The sequence below is a fragment of the Saccoglossus kowalevskii genome, chromosome 15, assembly GCF_978046115.1.
Source record: "Saccoglossus kowalevskii chromosome 15, keSacKowa6.1, whole genome shotgun sequence".
In the NCBI taxonomy this organism is placed as follows: domain Eukaryota; kingdom Metazoa; phylum Hemichordata; class Enteropneusta; family Harrimaniidae; genus Saccoglossus; species Saccoglossus kowalevskii.
Genome location: NC_140655.1, coordinates 19,036,135 through 19,053,859, shown reverse-complemented (window position 1 = coordinate 19,053,859; position 17,725 = coordinate 19,036,135). Strand labels below are relative to the sequence as shown.

The window sequence follows — 17,725 nt, the reverse complement described above, 5'->3', positions numbered from 1 at the left end:
GTTGCTTTAGGATCAAGGGTGGGAGTATATACATCGTATCACTGGGATCGATGATACTCCGCCTCGCCCCAAAAGCGTGGCTCACCGAGTCATACAGATGGATGACTCTGAGGGAATGCCCGGAGTACCGGCTGTATCCGACGCGAGCGAACTGCATCTCCTTTCACTTTAAATATGTGAGAGGGAGCGTGTTCGACTGTGCGTCTCATGACAGGGTCGGTTCCCTCTGGGGACGCCCGTGGGTCGGTAAGAAAGGAGTCAAAACCCACAGCGGAGACCGGACACAAGGAAAAACTCGTTACCGTTGTACCGTTACCGCGTGACGAACCCTAGCTGGCAGAAAGTAGGGGGGGTCAACGTGTGCCCTGCCCTGAAAGCCCTGCCCCGAGATCGGAGACTTGGCTGCCAGCACCCCGTTGGCATTCAGTGCCCGAAGATCCAGAGAAGGACGGGGACAATTAGCTTGGGCCTCGGCCACCCCCCAAAATAGTGGGAGAGCCGTGCCTGGGAACGGGGGTTCCCCGGAAGAGACGTGTTTGAATGCAAACATGCTTTCGTGTCTCTTCCTGCTTGCCCACCGAGGGGACACAGTGGAGACAGCTCGCTCCGACTGCGTCTGATCTACCCGGCCTGCCAGGGACGCAATTGCCCCGACAGTCCTTCGACCAAAGCCCTCAACTCGGAGGCAAACTCGGCGCCGTGCGAGGAAGGGTCCACGAAGAGACCCGCAACGGGCCCCATAGGAGGAAAGCCTCCAGGGGCACAGCCTCGCTGCAGCCGGTAAAATCGGGTAAAATCACCGCCTGAAAAAACAGACTGTGAGGATGCCCTCCGATCAGCGGGGGAGACCGAGAAAATATCGGTACTTCCGCCGTCGGGCCTCTTACTCGACGTCCCGGTACATGAAGTACCGGTAGCCGAGCGTGAGGACTTTCCACTCATGCAAAACACGCAACTCACTTTAACCGATTTGTTTACTAGACGCGCGACCTTGCTGTGACGCGGTCAGTGTCAGCGATTTTGATGGCTCTGAAAGAAAATCTCAGGCCTCAGAACTCCAGTGAAAAAAACACGCTTTCACGCAAAAAAACCCGAAACCCACACGTAGCCACGACCAAGTATCTCGGATGCGGGTTCTATGCTGGTAAATTCTGAATAAACCACTGTACGGTCGGCTCGAAAGACGAGGAGACCGGAAGAAAAAGGCAGCGAGCCTTGGAGCTGTCATTACATCGATATATTGCTAAATACATTAAAAATAAATAACGACATGCATGAGGGAAACGAATTACACTTATAAAAGGTGCCGCCACACAAAGGGGAAAACGACACGAGGGTAAAAAAAAAGACAAGGAAAACTTATCCTACCAGCTACCATGTCGGATGCCGAGCAGCGGCAACAACCCAAGCTATAAATCCGGACAGGAAAAAAAGCAGGCGATCCAGCAGAGCTCGCTAGATTTCATCTCCACTCGAGGCGGAGAGAAATTAAGAGTGAAGGACTGACCGAAGTCTATGGTGGGTATGAACTATGTGAATAGGCGGGTTCGGAGAACCCTCGCCTAAGTTTACGAAAAGTTCATTGTATCCATTCATTTTGGATCTTACTCCAAAATGCATTTCAGCTTAGATCAGCTGAAGCAATATCATTATTTCTAACATATCATTGTTGACATGGCAACAACTTTTATATACAGTGCAATTCAAGTTTAGTTTTCATTTATATTTGTGTACACTTTATTTTATGAATTATCACTCATTTCTGGAGTGATCTGTTAACGGTAATCCTATAACTAACACTAGTCATATCATGCCTTGTTTTTTGATAATAGACCATTTTCCGTACACTGCGAGAATCACGCGTTATGCGTGAAATCGAACGTAAAAACAGGACAAACAAAGGTCATAGCGTCGTAGTCGCGTCAAACATCGCGTGGGATTCGACAAACGCGAAAGTATTTCGTGGACATTTCCATGCTTAATAATGTGCTGTCCACATTTAATGATAGGCAATTTTGATTAAGTGAGGGTATTCGGAAGCAATATTCCTCTGTCGAAGATCGGCCGGTCAATGTAAGCTGCGAAATAAAGAAATTCTAGTTCAAAATCAAATCGTTCGATTTTTGCAGCAGACGTTCGACGCGCGTCTTTCATGCATCTCGCGAGATCTCGCAATTGTTCGGAAAATCACCTATTGGTAATTGTTTTCTGACCTCGTTGCACATATTCTCATTTCTCAGCCAAAAGCCAAATTCCTTTCACAGGCGAAAACAGAACTTTTGAACAGCAAGAAATTAATATTAAATTTAATTTTAATTAAAAATCTTTAATATCGTTGACTTGTGCTGAATAGTTGTTGATGGAAGTTCAAAATTAAATGATACATGTTCATTGGTGGACCCATTTGATTGGTTGTTTCTGATTTAAAAAAATATGATATATATTTCTAATTAACCGAACCGTACTTAGTAGTTGTAAATTTCCTGAATGTATGGTATATAAAGTCAGATATATATATTATTTCTGTGTGAGATAGTACGTAACTATATATTTAAATACTATCCACTGTACCAATTATTGGAATGCTTATGTTGATCGGTACCATTCGATAACTGGGTGTGCTTGACGTCAGAGGACGAGCATACAAACAAGATTGTATGTGTAACTCAACAATATCCAATGTATCGCCATCATGGTTATTTCATGTTAAAAAATACTGTTTATTTTCTTCTACAAAATCACCATTCTTGAAGCCTTGACTAAATATTAGTCTCTGAGCGCAGTCCCAAAACAGGGACATCCATGTGTCTGTTTGTCTGTCTGTATCAAGGCATATCTCACAATTGTTTGGACTGATTAAGTTTCAAAACTTCACAGATAAATCAGATATTATATTGGACATATGCACATGCATTTGTTTCATGATTTAATTCAAGATGGTCAAATGGCAGCCATTTTAAGTTCTAAAAATGTATCAAAATCACACATTTTCAGTCATGTATGGAGGGATTCTGGTCAAACTTGGCACAGAATTTGACCTTCATGCACATCATTTTATTTTTGAGATTAGGATGGTAGTCATCTTGTTAACAAATGCAGTTTCATTGGATTCATATCTAATACATGACTGGACCAATCACATATCACGATATATATCTTGTCTGTGACAGGGACTACCGGTATGTCATTAACAATGGCTTGTCAGTGTTGGTAGCATGGTTGAGGGTCCAGAATCACACTCTGCCTCAATCCAGGGGATCACATGTTTTTTACACGTTTATCAAATACGATAATATTATTCATAGTTTTGTATTTTTATTTATTTACTCGTATGTATTTTATATAAATGCATTTCTTCAAGCCCAAAATTTCAGTAAATGTGACAAATAACCATGGAAACATTGTCAAACACAAAAAGTAGGTATGCTCTTGAGTACAAAAGCATGAAGGCGTCGTACCGACACTGCAACAAAATTCTATGGAAGTAATCAGAATAAAATTTGAATTCATCTGTGGAAGAGACTGATTAGTTCAGTAGATGTTTTGGGAATACAAAATAACGAATGTGTTTTCACTTGCCATTTGCTTGTGAACATTCTTTGAGTAACTGAAGTACGAGCCACAAATGACCACTAACTACATTAATGGTTTCTTCTCAAGCTATCACTTCATGTATTTTCAATTTTCGTGAGAGTTGAGAGTTTTATAATTGAAATAAAGGAATCCCATTACTGTATGTTAATAGGGCAAAAATGGGGAAATTAAATAACGATCCCACATATAGCACACATTCCCATTCTTGCCCTTATACAATCATGGGCTGTATGTCTTTTTATTCAGTAATTATTTTCAACTTTTGAGTGTCAACTATAGGCACCATCCACAAAAAAGTTCCATTTATAGTCTGCCATTTTCTACATAAAATGTTGCTTGAATTAATGTCACATTTTATCTGTTTGGTTCAAAATTAAGATTGAATTGGTGAAAATTACAGAAGCTGAACAAATTTACCCAAATTTGAGAGAGAGAAAAAAAAAGTGCTCAAAGTGTAGAAAGTGATCTTTATAGTTTTTCTCTATGGTAAATGAGACGTTCCATTATTCACAGGGTTGATGGGTAAAGGTGGAGGTGAACATTTTCTTTATTATTAGATTTGTGCAATATTCATATTTATCAACTATAAAGGAAAAACCAGTGTCAATACTTGGTGATTTGAATTCAGATTTGAGTTGCATGCTACTGCGTTGAATGTAAAGTGTGCCACTCACTATAAAGCTATGCCTTGTGTACGTCATAATCATGCGATCGCTTTAGCTTATTCTGATAAGTCCAGTCTTCCAGTTTTGATTTGTGCTTTTTCATACAACTGGACGTGCAAACCACTCAAAGCAACTCAACGTGACCGATAAAAGACATGCTTGGTATCCACAGCGTTACTAAAGAACCTATTATGCCTGTCTGGTTATGTTGTGCACCAGACAAAGACAACTCTCCATGTTCTGACTATTGTGTTGCATTGCATTGCAGAGAGTGGTGTGCGGCAACACTTACACTCGCATACCATGTGTTTAATCATATGACATTCTTTCTGATTTGGGCAAAGTCATGTGACTTGCCTTTGATTTAGCATGTTTGTGCATCAAAAACTTGATTACTTAAACAAATATTTCTTAAACAAGAAATTTCCAAATTTTTATGAGTATCGAGGTTGACATGTAAATCTGTCACCCCCACTTGACATAGTGTTCAGAATCTTGCTTGTAACATATACCAGTACCGTACATCTAACCTTTCTGGACCCAATCTGATTGAAAATGATCTACAACTTGCAAGATTCCTTTCTTGTCATTTACTTCAATACAGACTAGTAATGAAACACTAAGATATTGTATTGAGATTGCAACTTTTATAAAACCATCAATATTTGGTGGAATATCAAAAATAATTGTAATGTAATGCCATAAAGGGCACAATTTGCATTTTCATAAATGCATTCTAATGTTCATAGATAATGTGATATTATTCATGTAGGAAACCTTGTTTATAATAGGATTGTATATTTCATAATTATTTCATGTATAAATTAATTCTTATATTTAGTGTTGTATAAATGTTGTTGCACACTGAGTGTTCATTGAGCTTTACGTGAATGTTTAAATTGCAAAGAAAAACATGGATTTGTCAGGATTCTGTCTTGTTTTGAATTATTGCTGCCCACAGAAGTGAATCTTTGTATAACAAGTTAAAATCCATGTGCTTTGAAACATCATTAAAGATTGTTAGCAAAGGAAGCCACATTCAGCGTTTATTTTATATTTCACACAATAAACAAACAATAGTAGCCCAGAAATCTTAATATGGCTCGCTGGGCGATTAGAAACTCGAGGGGGGGGCACAAAACTATACAAAATATTTTTTCCTTCACTTCGTTTTATGCTCATTTTTATTTTAATAATGAATTCACTGTGATTTTATTTTTATTTCTTCTATGTAATATTTTTCCCTAAGAAATAGGCATGCAGAACTGTTTTTCCTCTTTAGTTTCTAATGGCCCACCCCTAATTCTTGTCTATATATACCGATAAATTTCTGACTGCGTGTTTACTGTTCCATGTAGCCTACTGACTCTGGACAATAGTAAGACTTACATGTAAGCAATTCAATTGTTATGATTTGTCAATGATAGTAAAATGTTAATGCATCAACAAATTTAATAGTTGTCCTGTTTTTTTTATTAACACATTGACGGATACACAAATGTTACTGCACATATTGACAGCATTTAATGACAATGTGTCAAACAAGAAGATAGACACCAATAACCACATAGATCTTGAGAGTTAAAGAACCAGAAGACTTGTTTTCAAATAGTGTTTCATTCTTTGCAGTCCACTGGTACATCTTTCATTTGCATTTATAATGGTGGTACTGTACTTGACAAACATTAATTAGGTTCCTTTGTTTAACGTCTTGCCTATCAGACATCAAGCAACATAAAATGCAGCTAAAAGCTAGTGATTTTAACAATATTTTTTGGATTTTCAATCCAAAAATTGTATACTCAAATGCACTTAAAAACATTTAAAAATAATTTTTGACATCCTGTCTATTCCTGCAGTAACATTTTGACTTACAATGGCATGGGTGACAAAAATTAAACTGTACAGGTTTGATTGGGTGAAAGATTCAGTTGCACACACCTTGAAAAGATAATGATTCTTACAGTCCAGTCCAGTCCACTTTGGCATGATTAATGGGTGTTTTTATTGCGAAAAAAATTAAGAGGGGACATACCAAGGCTTGAGTTGATTTTATTGTGATATCAGAGAGTTAAAAATCACAGCCATAATTATTGTAGATTGTAATGAGAGCAAGGCTAGGATTTTAAAGTAAATATGCCAATTTGGATAGCAACTACAAGTGCGTTATGATCATTTTCAGGTCTGCAGTAATATGATTATGCTTTTTGCACAAAAGAACCCAACATATTAGCTGAATTCATTTGAAAAGATAAGACAAAATGTATTCACATGGTCTAATGGAATATTTACATATTTAATAAAATATACATTCAACAATGATACACAAATATTTACAAAGAATCAAAATATACAAAGATAGGTGTTATTTATAACAAACTAATGTTTTAACAGAATTACCCATTGGGGTTTAGATACAAGTAACTTCATGTGACACTGCTCCTTCAGATAACATGACTTTTTGTCATGCACTTCTCTCAAAATAGTCATGGCCTCTGATCCAGTGGTACGAAAGAATCTCAAAAGACCAAAAAAATAATACTAGTATAATTGTACTTCTGACAACCTTGAGATGCTGTCAGTGAGATACTGGATGCAGGAATGTACTATCTCTAGACACTGGTGGTCTGTTAGCAATTCTTACAAATTCTACTATATCTACAGCCATATCAGATTCTGGATCATTAGAAGCATCCACAGCACTCTTGGCTTTCTTGGCATATTCCTTAGCCTGTAAAAAAATGCACTTTTATGATTAACAGGAATAGTACTTTTACTAAACCATTCCTCGTCAGTTACTTGGCGAGTATCTATTCATTGTTTGAAAAGCTGGGTTCTAGAAGAATATACTCACATACGATGAACAATGTTTTTTGCTTAACCCTTTGAGCGCTAAATTTTTTCTCGCCTAAAATTCTGTGCACAAATTTTCCCATTTTGTAAATTTTCACTAATTTCCTTACGATTTTGAGCTATACAGACAGTTTCAGATATTGCTTTTAGTTTTTAATCAAAATGTTTGCCAATTTTTATCAAAATTTTTTGTTGGGGAACCAGACTATACAAAATAATCCTTGCCTAAAATTCTGTGCACAAATTTTCACATTTTGTAAATTTTCATTAAATTTCATCACCGTTTCAGGTCTACAGACAGTTTCAGATATTGCTTTTAGTTTTTGATTAAAATGTTTGCCAATATTTATCAACATTTCTTGTGGAGGGAACCATACTATACATAGAATTTTGTAGATGGTGCCAAAAGACTTTGACTTTGGTGCTTAGAGGGTTAAAGCAGGAGGGTAGTCACTTGCGCATGCCAGGAATTGAGTCCCAAGCAATGGTAACAACACACGCTAAAAATGCAAAGACTCATGGGTAGACGCTTGTTTGTAAACAGTGACACGCTATGGCCATCTGACGTATGTGCAGGTGACGACTCCCCAGCTTTAAAGCTACACCCTTGGGATCATTCATGGAGCTGTATTGGGGTATTCAAACTATTATTACTGGTAGGTGAAATATTTACAGACATGAATATGCATGAACTTTGAGAAATATTTGACAGCTTGCCCAGATTTACTGTGGGCTGTAGTAATTTAGAACAGAGGTGGATCTTCTGAAAACTACTGTAAATGCATTAATTATTCACCAGGTTTTAATTTCACTATTTTCACTGACAAGTAAAATCTGCTAAATTAAATTTACGTGAACATGTAAAATAACAATCAAGTTTTCTTGACAAATTCATGAAATTAAAACACAGTGAATATGCTCAATGCATCAAAATAGTGAAAAATAGTTTTACAGTATTTAACAGCATTAGGAAATAACATTTTAACAATCAAATATTGGGCTGACATGATCTGTGATTTTTAGAGACACAGAAAACTACTGAAAATACGTACACATTCCGACAATCAAATATTTGACAACAGGAGACTATAATCAAGTATTAGGAATGATCTCTGAGTGCAATTTTCAAAAAATCCACAAAAGCAGAAAACCATATCATACCTTTTCTGTGTCAAGGAGTACATAATATAACATAGCTAAGGCATGACATATCTTAGCCATGACTATCGCCTCCTGGTCTGGAGTCTGCTCTCTGATATCATGAATTGAATTCAATACTTGTTTGGCTTCCGCTTCCTGTGCTTCATCTGCAATAACAAGGACAATACGTCATCAGATAAAACTATACATGTACAGTAAAATTAATTATTTTTTCACTGGTTTTTAATTATGCTATTTTTGTTGATAAATGAAATTTGCTAAATTAAATCCACACAAACAAGTGAAATAACATTAGAACTTTTCCTGTTAAGTTTGTGAACTTAAAACCCAGTGAAATTGTTCAAAACATGAATGTAAATGGTTTTAAAGTATGCATTAAAAAACACAATAAACTTTGGCTGTATTTTGGAAACCCGGATAATTTAAGAAATTTATTTTGGGCATTGTAAACTGTTTCGACACTCATATACCGGTATGTAAAAGTGATTGCACTTGTATTAGAGAAAATATAGTACACTGTTCAAAATTAAACTGGTACATACCCAATACTTCTTCCTCATCTTTAAGTTTAGTAGCAGCAGGACCAACACCGGACGGTGTTGAGGGCGTCTTGGTACGAATTTTGACAATTTTCAATAAATGAGCATGCCATATATTAGTGACTCTTGTGTATAATGAATCTGCTACATCCATTCTGTTTTGTCGGAAGAACACATTAGCCATGTGGAAGTAACCTCCAGATGTGTGGATGTCATCAGTACCATATGTTTCTGACGCATAGTAGATCTACAGGAACAAAACATTGTGAAACTACATGTGGTCTAGCATAGAGTAACTATCAAATGGTGCTGGCTTCTCACAACATCATTATTTACATTTATATAGATTGCTTTTTTTCAAACTTTCTTTTTAAACAAGCTGTTTGTTGGCCAGTATAGCTCCGCTGTATAACATTTTTTACGAGAAATAACAAAAATATTCACTCAAATTAGAGAATTGAATGTATCATCATTATTGAACTTATTGTCACAAAATGAACAAATCTGACTCCACTCAAGGTGTCTATGTGTGAAATATCAAAGCAATTAGGCTATTTTCAAGAAATAGTTGAAATAGAATTTTTTACCAAAAATGACAAAAATATTCATAAAAAACTGAGAATTGAATGTATCATCATAAAGTTAACATAAATTGAGATAGGTCCAACCAAGGTACATAGACGCCAAGTATAAAAGCAAGCGGACTTGTAGTTTTAAAGAAGCTGAAAATGCCAAGTTAAAAACAGACAATCAGTAATATGAACAAGATTTTATTTGGTCCATTAAGTTATATAGAGTTCTGGTTGTGCAACATTGAAACTTGATACATGTGAGCCAATATGGCAGTTTGAATTGTATGCCTCCGAGGAGCTGAGATGGATCAATGTTTGACTCATTATGTGCAGTACTCTTGAGCTTGTTGATAACAAGAATTTGAATGCTATTGTGAATGCATTAATTATTAACTAGGTTTTAATTTTGCTATTTTTCATTGATAAGTAAAATTCGATGAATTAAATCTATTTGAACATATAAAATGACAATAAAATGCATTGTTTTCTTGATAAATTTGTGAAATTAAACCCAGTGAATATGCTCAAAACATCAAAATAGTGAAATTAAATGTCAATGAAAATAAATAGTTTTACAGTATATCAAAACTACAGCAATAGTAAGTGTCTATGTTTCAGAGAGATGAAATACAAACCAGCTTATAACCATCGTTCTCTATTCCTACAACATGAATGAACAGGAATTGTTGGTCTATACTTACATCATTAGCTAGTTGTCTCAATGACTCTTCAAAGTTTCCCTGCGCAGCATACAACAATCCTAAATTTCTGTATAGTTTAGATTTAATAGCATCACCACAGTCAGGTGTTTTCAATACAGTCCACTGTGCTTGTGCTAAATATTCCTCTGCTTGGGAGAGTTTACCAAGACCTTTATATAGTAAAATACAATAATATTAAGTCTACACTGTGGTAGGTAATGAAGTAACAAGTTCAGGTTAAATGTGCAGATAGACTATTATGATCAGCAGTGATTTAGACAGCAAAGCTAAAGGGGAGCACAAACAAAAATTTATGCACAGTAGCAAGGGATAAAGGCTGGACAGAGCCCCATGGTATAGATGTTATTTTCACAAGTCATGTTACATATCTAGCAGTGATATTTTCACAAACGAATCATGGATACACCACCCTACATAATTTACCACCAAAGTTGAATATACATTTTAATGAGAGATCATATTATTGTTATTCTCATGTGGTAGACGACTAAGTAATCAAATAACTACTCACCAATGCTAGCCTCTCCTAAAATAAGATATGAAGGCACTAGCTCAATACTGTTCAAACCATGTACGTCTATACTAAACCTTAGTGATTGCATGGCAGCTGGAACAGCCTGGGAATGCTTGCCTTCAAATAATAACTTCTGTCCAGTAGTCCTTGTTAGTTCTATCATATGTAACTGAAAGAGAATAAGATATTAGATATTGATTACTTTATATTTAGCATTTATAGATTCTAACAAAACTAAGGTATATATATTGTACACCAAACATGTACAATTTAAAACCTAGTAAAAATCAAAGCACTAATTGCACTAAAGGTGGTTGTCACACAGCACATACCGGTACTGTAAAATAGAAGCTCATGTAAACCAACAATAACATGTACTGTAAAATACTTTATTTTAGATGGAATTAATTTTTGCTGAAAAGGCTTTTCAGGTGTTTTGTATGGAATATATTTTCACTGATTTTTGATGAGTTGAATGTGAAATATAGGAAAAATAAATTCCAAGCGAAAATAAAGTTTTTTACAGTATTCTAATTTCATGTGAACAAACAATGTACTTATAACACATGTTGCATACATTGCTATGTATTAATAAAATAATGTTTTACCTGTCTGTGTAATTTTTCATCTTCTCGTTTTTTTCTTTCTTCTTCTGATGGTAAGAATGGCAGTGTCATTGTTCGCAGCGGGATTAATAATTCACATATCTTTTCATGTATTCCTTCCCAGTCTGCTCGTTGATGTTCAACACCGCTGCAACAAGACAAATATGACTGATTATGTGATACCTGTACAATACTAGACTAAATAAAAGGCTTGAACTTAGCATCAAGATATTTACATACACCTACATGTAACTCCCGCACCTGTAATTGCCGAGGGACTTTGCAACATCCCCAGACACTTTCCTAGATGATAGACGATTTTAAAAATTCAATTTTTAAATCTTGCCCTTGAATGGGGTGACCTCTCAACCTTGAAGTTCAAACCCTGTGAAATAGGGATTGAACCAGTAATAGTTTTAAGATAGAGGCTACTGTGTAAATCACAAACATGTGAATGAATCATATAATAATTTTATAATTATTATTTATATCACAGTCCCTCTATAGAGGGACTGTGTTTATATACTAGTAATAGAATTTAAGGTTATGGCATTTGTACCAATGTCATCATGAATAAAGATGCAATTATGAAAAGTTGGACAATTTATGTACATAGACGTGAAATTACTTTGATGCGACTTCGGCCATGTCTTTATGCAAGGTAAAAATTTGAAATATCAGCTCTGATTCAGAATCACTTTATCACAGACATTTTTTTCTTTGAATCAGCAAGTTCATGATGATTAATGATGTATTACGGTAATGACAATGAGCAATGGTGCTAGCCAATCACTGATTTATCTGTGCATAAGAATTCTTGTTGTATGCCGTAACCTAGTTATGGCATAGTGTATATGATATTAAAATAGCTATGTGTATGTTTCTAGAATTTAAAATTAATTTCAATTGTGATTTCTTGAATACCCATTACATTTTGTAATTCAAATATTTTCACTGGTGATATGGTGTATCATCACTGACACTTGTATATATATACAGTAGCTTGCATGTTATCATTGTTTATCTAATACATAAACTACATGAACATGCAACAGTTGTAAACCCCCCAATATTAAAGTATTTTTCTTACATGTGAGTTAGGAAGGTGTCAAAATATATAGAGGTAAAAATAAACAGCCCCCCCCCCCCACAGTCACCAATTATTTTTTCAAAGGTTTGGCAATCAGTAGATTATGATTTGCTCCCAGGGTTTGCTATCTGAATATTCTTTGTCTTTCAGTAAATTACGAAATGATTTTGTGTGATCTCTCATGTTAGAAAATGTGATTACAGTATTTGCTATATTAGTAGTGTATATGCTTTATACGAAGCCCTACGTATAGCGCAGTGTTAATCAGGGCGAACTAATGGACAATGCTCCTACAAACTGTGGTTGGGTAGCATCATCGCTGACACAGTCCATGTATACAGGGTTACTAAAAAAAAGTAATCGTGATGTACACAGGGCTAATTCTTACGTAAATAACAAGTGTGCAAAATAGGTCACATTTTACTGAATCGATGTACAAATTTAAACTGTTGGTTTAAATGCACTTATATTGGAATAGAGATTTTAAAAGAGCAAATACGGCATTGTTAATGATTAGTTTGTGGGGATGCGGTTCCTCCTTTGAATTGTTTTGGGACAAAATTATTTTGTTTCTTTTATTAGAATACCCACGTTTGTGACAGTGTGTTGACAACTTGAACGTAATCTATTTCTCAGTGGTAATAGTTGAAATACAATCACAGCATATCATAAGACCCATAGAGCTGAGTAAAAGAAAGCCTCAATGCCATATACTATTATTATGATGATGGTGGTGGTCGATTGAAAGGAGCTCGTACGACGATCAAAACTTACCAGTAGTAGGTTACTCGACATTGCGTACACTGTACAAATGCCGGCTTCTGGCATAACTCACACAAGAGTTTAACTCCCTTGGGATTAGCTAGCGGGTTCAACGTCATCGTCGCAACACTCTTACAGTCTGTTTGGCGAAGAAATGCGAATTTCCGGGATGAGCTGTCTGCAACTTTAAATGTTATCCCTTGTTGCTAGCACTATCTGCACATGCGCAAAATTGTCACTGAAGTCTCGCGAGATGAGATACTTTTTTTGCGAGTGTAGAGGGCGACCTCTATTTTCCAAAAAAAGTAATTTTCTATTTTTAGCCGACGACGTGGAAGTGAAGACGTTGTCAGTGATGACATCACCAGACTGTATAAAAGCGGTTTCAGAAAGCAGGGTTCGACATTTACAATTATACGAACGCTGAAAACAGCTACAAAATCCAGCATGGGAATCAATTTTTCAATTTTCACAAAACTGTTCAGAAAGAAAGAAGTGCGTCTGTTAATGATGGGTAAGAATTTGTAAAAAAATTTTTAACGATTTTTGTTATCAGAAAATAGCATTTTTGTATTTTTTTATATTACGGAATTTGTTTATTCATATCTTGCAGGACTTGACGCTGCTGGGAAAACAACACTTTTATATAAATTAAAACTTGGCGAAGTTGTTACAACAATACCCACTATAGGTGAGTAAAGGGTAAATTATTTTAAATTTACGCTATTTTAAAGGGCGGCAGTCGTCGTGCCGCGTCCTGTTCGATATGGGACTCATAGCGACGTACACAACGCATGTATTAAAATACATTGTATATTTACATGAAATTCGAACACGCGCTGCACGACAACCACCGCCTTTAAAGGGGGAAGTCGTCACCTGCGCCAGATGGCCATAGCGTGTCATTGTTACAAATAAGCGTCTACCCATGAGCCTTTGCATTTTTAGCATGTGTTGTTATCATCACTTGGGACTTAATTCCGGCATGTGCGCAGGTGACGCTCTCCCACCTTAATTATTTCAGCTTTTGAACCAACTCAAATCATTTTTTTTTCAATTGTTCACATTGCAAGTCAGATTTAAAAGGTGTAGTTTTACACATATGAATATAAGTAAGTGGGAAAAAATGAGAATATAATCGTTTTTCAGTTTCATTTATTCCGGCTATCGCAGTTCATGAAGAAGTACATGTATGTACATCCAGCTCGTGAAGCGTACAATTCGTATGATGTTCAGTGATCTGTTCCAACATTGTCTCTACACATCAAAATATAATAGTTGATACTTAATTATACATTGTTCCTAACAAGAAGAGTAACAGTTTTTGAATCAAAACGGTGTGCATATTACTGTAGCAGACATGCCATTGTAAGGAACTAATATTTCATATTAGCTTATAAGATGGACACAGTACAGCTAGAAATGTTCAAATTACTGATATTAGAAATAAATAAGACAAAAAAAAATCATATATTATAAATAATATATACTGTTTAATTATAGGCTTCAATGTTGAAACAGTAGAACATAAAGGAATTTCTTTCACAACATGGGATGTTGGTGGCAGAGGTAAAATTGTAAGTCACTTTGTAATCTATAATCATTCGCACAGTTTAAAGATATTAAGAAATAGGAAACTAGTGGCTATGTATTACTTTTCCTATAAAAACTCACATAGATATATTAAAAAACAAACAAATAACCAGAAAATTAGCAAAAAGGATTTAATGAAAGACTTATCTGGAAAGAGCAAATGGCTACACATACAAGATATCACAAGTATATAGTAATAATAATTTTAAATAAAAGCAGGATTTTAGTATAGATTGACATGATATTGATAATATCAATAATTAGACATTTGTTCATAAATCACACCAGCTGAGAAATAGTATTTTGGTTGCCAACTGAATTATTTCACATTTGTGGTATTAGCGCCCTCTATAGGTCAACATTTGCTCATTTTGTAGGTGTTGAGCCGATGGAATATAAAAATGTAAAATTTCAAACATGGGATTTTGGTGGAAGAATGGTGGGAAGTCCGTCTATAATTATGACATATCGGTATGTGTAACGTGACATATTTTACTGTGTTAATAAAATCAGTCTGCTAGTATTATCACATATCTTTGACAAAATAAATTCACCCACATAGTTTTTTTCTGCTGCTTCAAAATTTTTGATTAAGATGTATTATAACCAATGGAAAATCATGCCTATTGGGGCCAAAATTAACATTGTACTAAAATTTATGCAGGTGGACATGCATTTCCAGAGTTAATGTGAATTCAACTAGAAATTTACTTCCTTCATAAATTTATCTAAATATATTTTCTCTCAAATGTCTAAATTCATTTAATTATATGTTTACATCACATTTTTGTAATTCATACCAATTTTATGTGACGTTTGTTCTCATCACCTCAAATATGCTACATTTGTATTTATACCACTTATGTTTACACCATAGACCATTGTACAATTTGTCAATTATACCACTTTTACTAACAAAACTATATTCAATATATGCCAATTATACCACTTTTATTTACACCATGGAGACAGTGATATACATATCAATTATACCATTTTTGTTTATACCACAGAGACCCCTGTATAGACATTATTATGCAAATACAGATGGGATAGTGTTTGTAATAGACAGCAGTGATAGGGAGCGATTTTCAGAGGCTAAAGAAGAGATGGAAAGATTGATTGGGGAAGATGAACTGAGAGAATCAGCAATTCTTGTTGTTGCTAATAAACAAGATTTGGCAAATGCAATGACTCCTGATGAAATCAGAGATAAATTACAGTTAGAGAAATACAGAGACAGAAAAATATGTAAGTATCAAGATTATACTTTTACTATAAGTAGCTTTGACTCATTCTTCACTAGATTGCAGTTAGGTCAATCTGTTATTTTCATGGTTGTCCCAATGGGCAACCAGTTTTTAACATCTGATATAGATTGTATTGATAACTATAAAAAGTATCAAAAAGGGGTTGTAGATGAGCAAGTATTTAAATTTCAGGTATATTTTTATTTTCAGATGTGCAGGGAGCGATTTCCATTGAAGGTGATGGTCTGTACGAAGGTCTGGACTGGTTGACTTCAGTGATCAGTGGGAAAATGGCCAAGACAGAGATTACAAAATCGATCAACAAAACAATCGCTGATGGACATAAACAATACAAGACTGGTTATGGCTGGCTTCATGGATTCTATGAAGGCATCAAGAGCAAATTCACTGTGGGAGCTAATTAATATCATATGTCATATGGTACGGGGGGGGGGTACATATATTGTTATAGAGAATAAAGAAAATGAATTCATTGCTCATTAGTTTAGTCAAACCTGTATAGGGTTATGTACCGTCTCCCAGCAATAGCCACATAATTCCCATCCTTTGTTCAAAATCTGTGTAGAGATACGGTTTTTTCTCCCCTGTTCAATATCTTTGATTAGCTTTTCTCTCTGCACTGCAAAACATTTGCAACAAAGGAAAAAATGTTCCAGGGTTTCAACTTCATTCTAACAAGAGAATCGGCTAGGAGTATTTTCATAAACTGTAATCAATTGTTTTTATTTTCGTAAAAATGTATAAAAATAAATAAAAAACGTAGATTCGTAGACATGGGCAAAGTGTAAAATGTAATCAGCTATATTATTCGTCCGTAATTTGTAAAAAGATTAATTTTTGTAAGCGTATAAAGCATTTCCAAATTAAACGTCGTAATTTCCAATTTTGATTCTTAAACTCACATTATCAAAAATATTGTAAAAACATAAAATGTAATTAGGAATTTGCTTTATCTTTTTTTTTTTTTGCAAACGGAACTTTCACTTTATTTCCTATCCCATCCTTGCCCCCCCCCCCCCTTCAACATGGGCAAGTGCAGTCTTGAGAAGTATTATTTTCCACAATTTCCTTTTTTACCATATCCAAGCCAAGTGTGCAAATTTCAGTTTGATCTCCTTAAAATTTGTCACAGAGTCCATATTGGTTCAAAGTTTTTGAACTTCCTATAGTGGATTAAGCCAGACTTATCTTTCATATTTTCCCTCCACTTAGTTGCATGTAATCTTATCATTAGTAATATTTTCAAAGAGTTTTTTGTATAATTTTACACATGTTATCATTATCTATGTCCTTCTTTTCATAATATAGATACAGATTGTATAGGTAGATCAACCATTTATTTTAATTGTAGGTAGTTACCAGTATATAGAATGAATTTCATTGTAGCTACTTGAAATCTTTCATTGTACATAGCAAGTAACTGTTCCTGTCACAGTGTGCCTGAATGCAGGAAATTTATTGAACAAGAAATGTTCTCCTTTGATTCTATTTTCTGAATACACTCATCCACAAACTATTAAAAACCACTGCACTATTTAACTTCCCCATTAGTAATAAATCTGTGTAAGTTTTCTATAAAGTATACTTTATTTGCAATGTACACTATATACAATTATTAAAGATACGTATAGATTACACTTGATCCTTTCATCATAATGTAATTTGTTGATCAAAGTTGAAGTTATAATCAAGTTTTGTCATTTGTATTATAAAATAAATGTATAGAGTTAGTATGTATAGAGGACAAAAAAGATTGACAGGATCTTGATGAATGAATTTTACTA

The 17,725-nt window shown here is 35.0% G+C and overlaps 2 protein-coding genes across 2 annotated transcripts; one reads left to right on the top strand and one right to left on the bottom strand.

Moving 5' to 3' along the window:
* Positions 1-6,525: 6,525 nt before the first annotated feature.
* LOC100368663 (zinc finger MYND domain-containing protein 12-like) lies at positions 6,526-13,295 on the bottom strand. The gene is made up of 7 exons (XM_002731096.3): positions 13,090-13,295; positions 11,229-11,373; positions 10,618-10,789; positions 10,086-10,255; positions 8,816-9,059; positions 8,274-8,419; positions 6,526-6,990 (listed from the first exon to the last, which is right to left on the bottom strand). Exons 1-7 carry the CDS (start codon positions 13,194-13,196, stop codon positions 6,838-6,840), a joined length of 1,137 nt encoding a protein of 378 aa, XP_002731142.1. The 5' UTR covers positions 13,197-13,295; the 3' UTR covers positions 6,526-6,837.
* Positions 13,296-13,398: 103 nt separating this feature from the next.
* On the top strand, positions 13,399-17,520 carry LOC100371958 (uncharacterized). Its single transcript, XM_002731116.4, has 5 exons — positions 13,399-13,591; positions 13,691-13,768; positions 14,581-14,654; positions 15,684-15,921; positions 16,131-17,520. The coding sequence occupies exons 1-5, from the start codon at positions 13,525-13,527 to the stop codon at positions 16,343-16,345; spliced, it is 672 nt and encodes a 223-aa protein (XP_002731162.1). The 5' UTR covers positions 13,399-13,524; the 3' UTR covers positions 16,346-17,520.
* Positions 17,521-17,725: the final 205 nt, after the last annotated feature.

Excerpts from the sequence above, each read along its gene's own strand:
- LOC100368663 (XM_002731096.3), bottom strand. The coding sequence starts at position 13,196 with ATGACGTTGAACCCGCTAGCTAATCCCAAGGGAGTTAAACTCTTGTGT. Across the intron at positions 10,256-10,617 it reads TTTAGGAGAGGCTAGCATTG|GTCTTGGTAAACTCTCCCAA; the intron begins GTGAGTAGTTAT and ends TACTATATAAAG. Across the intron at positions 6,991-8,273 it reads TACTCCTTGACACAGAAAAG|GCTAAGGAATATGCCAAGAA; the intron begins GTATGATATGGT and ends ATTTTTTTACAG.
- LOC100371958 (XM_002731116.4), top strand. The coding sequence starts at position 13,525 with ATGGGAATCAATTTTTCAATTTTCACAAAACTGTTCAGAAAGAAAGAA. Across the intron at positions 13,592-13,690 it reads AGTGCGTCTGTTAATGATGG|GACTTGACGCTGCTGGGAAA; the intron begins GTAAGAATTTGT and ends CATATCTTGCAG. Across the intron at positions 15,922-16,130 it reads ATACAGAGACAGAAAAATAT|ATGTGCAGGGAGCGATTTCC; the intron begins GTAAGTATCAAG and ends TTTTATTTTCAG.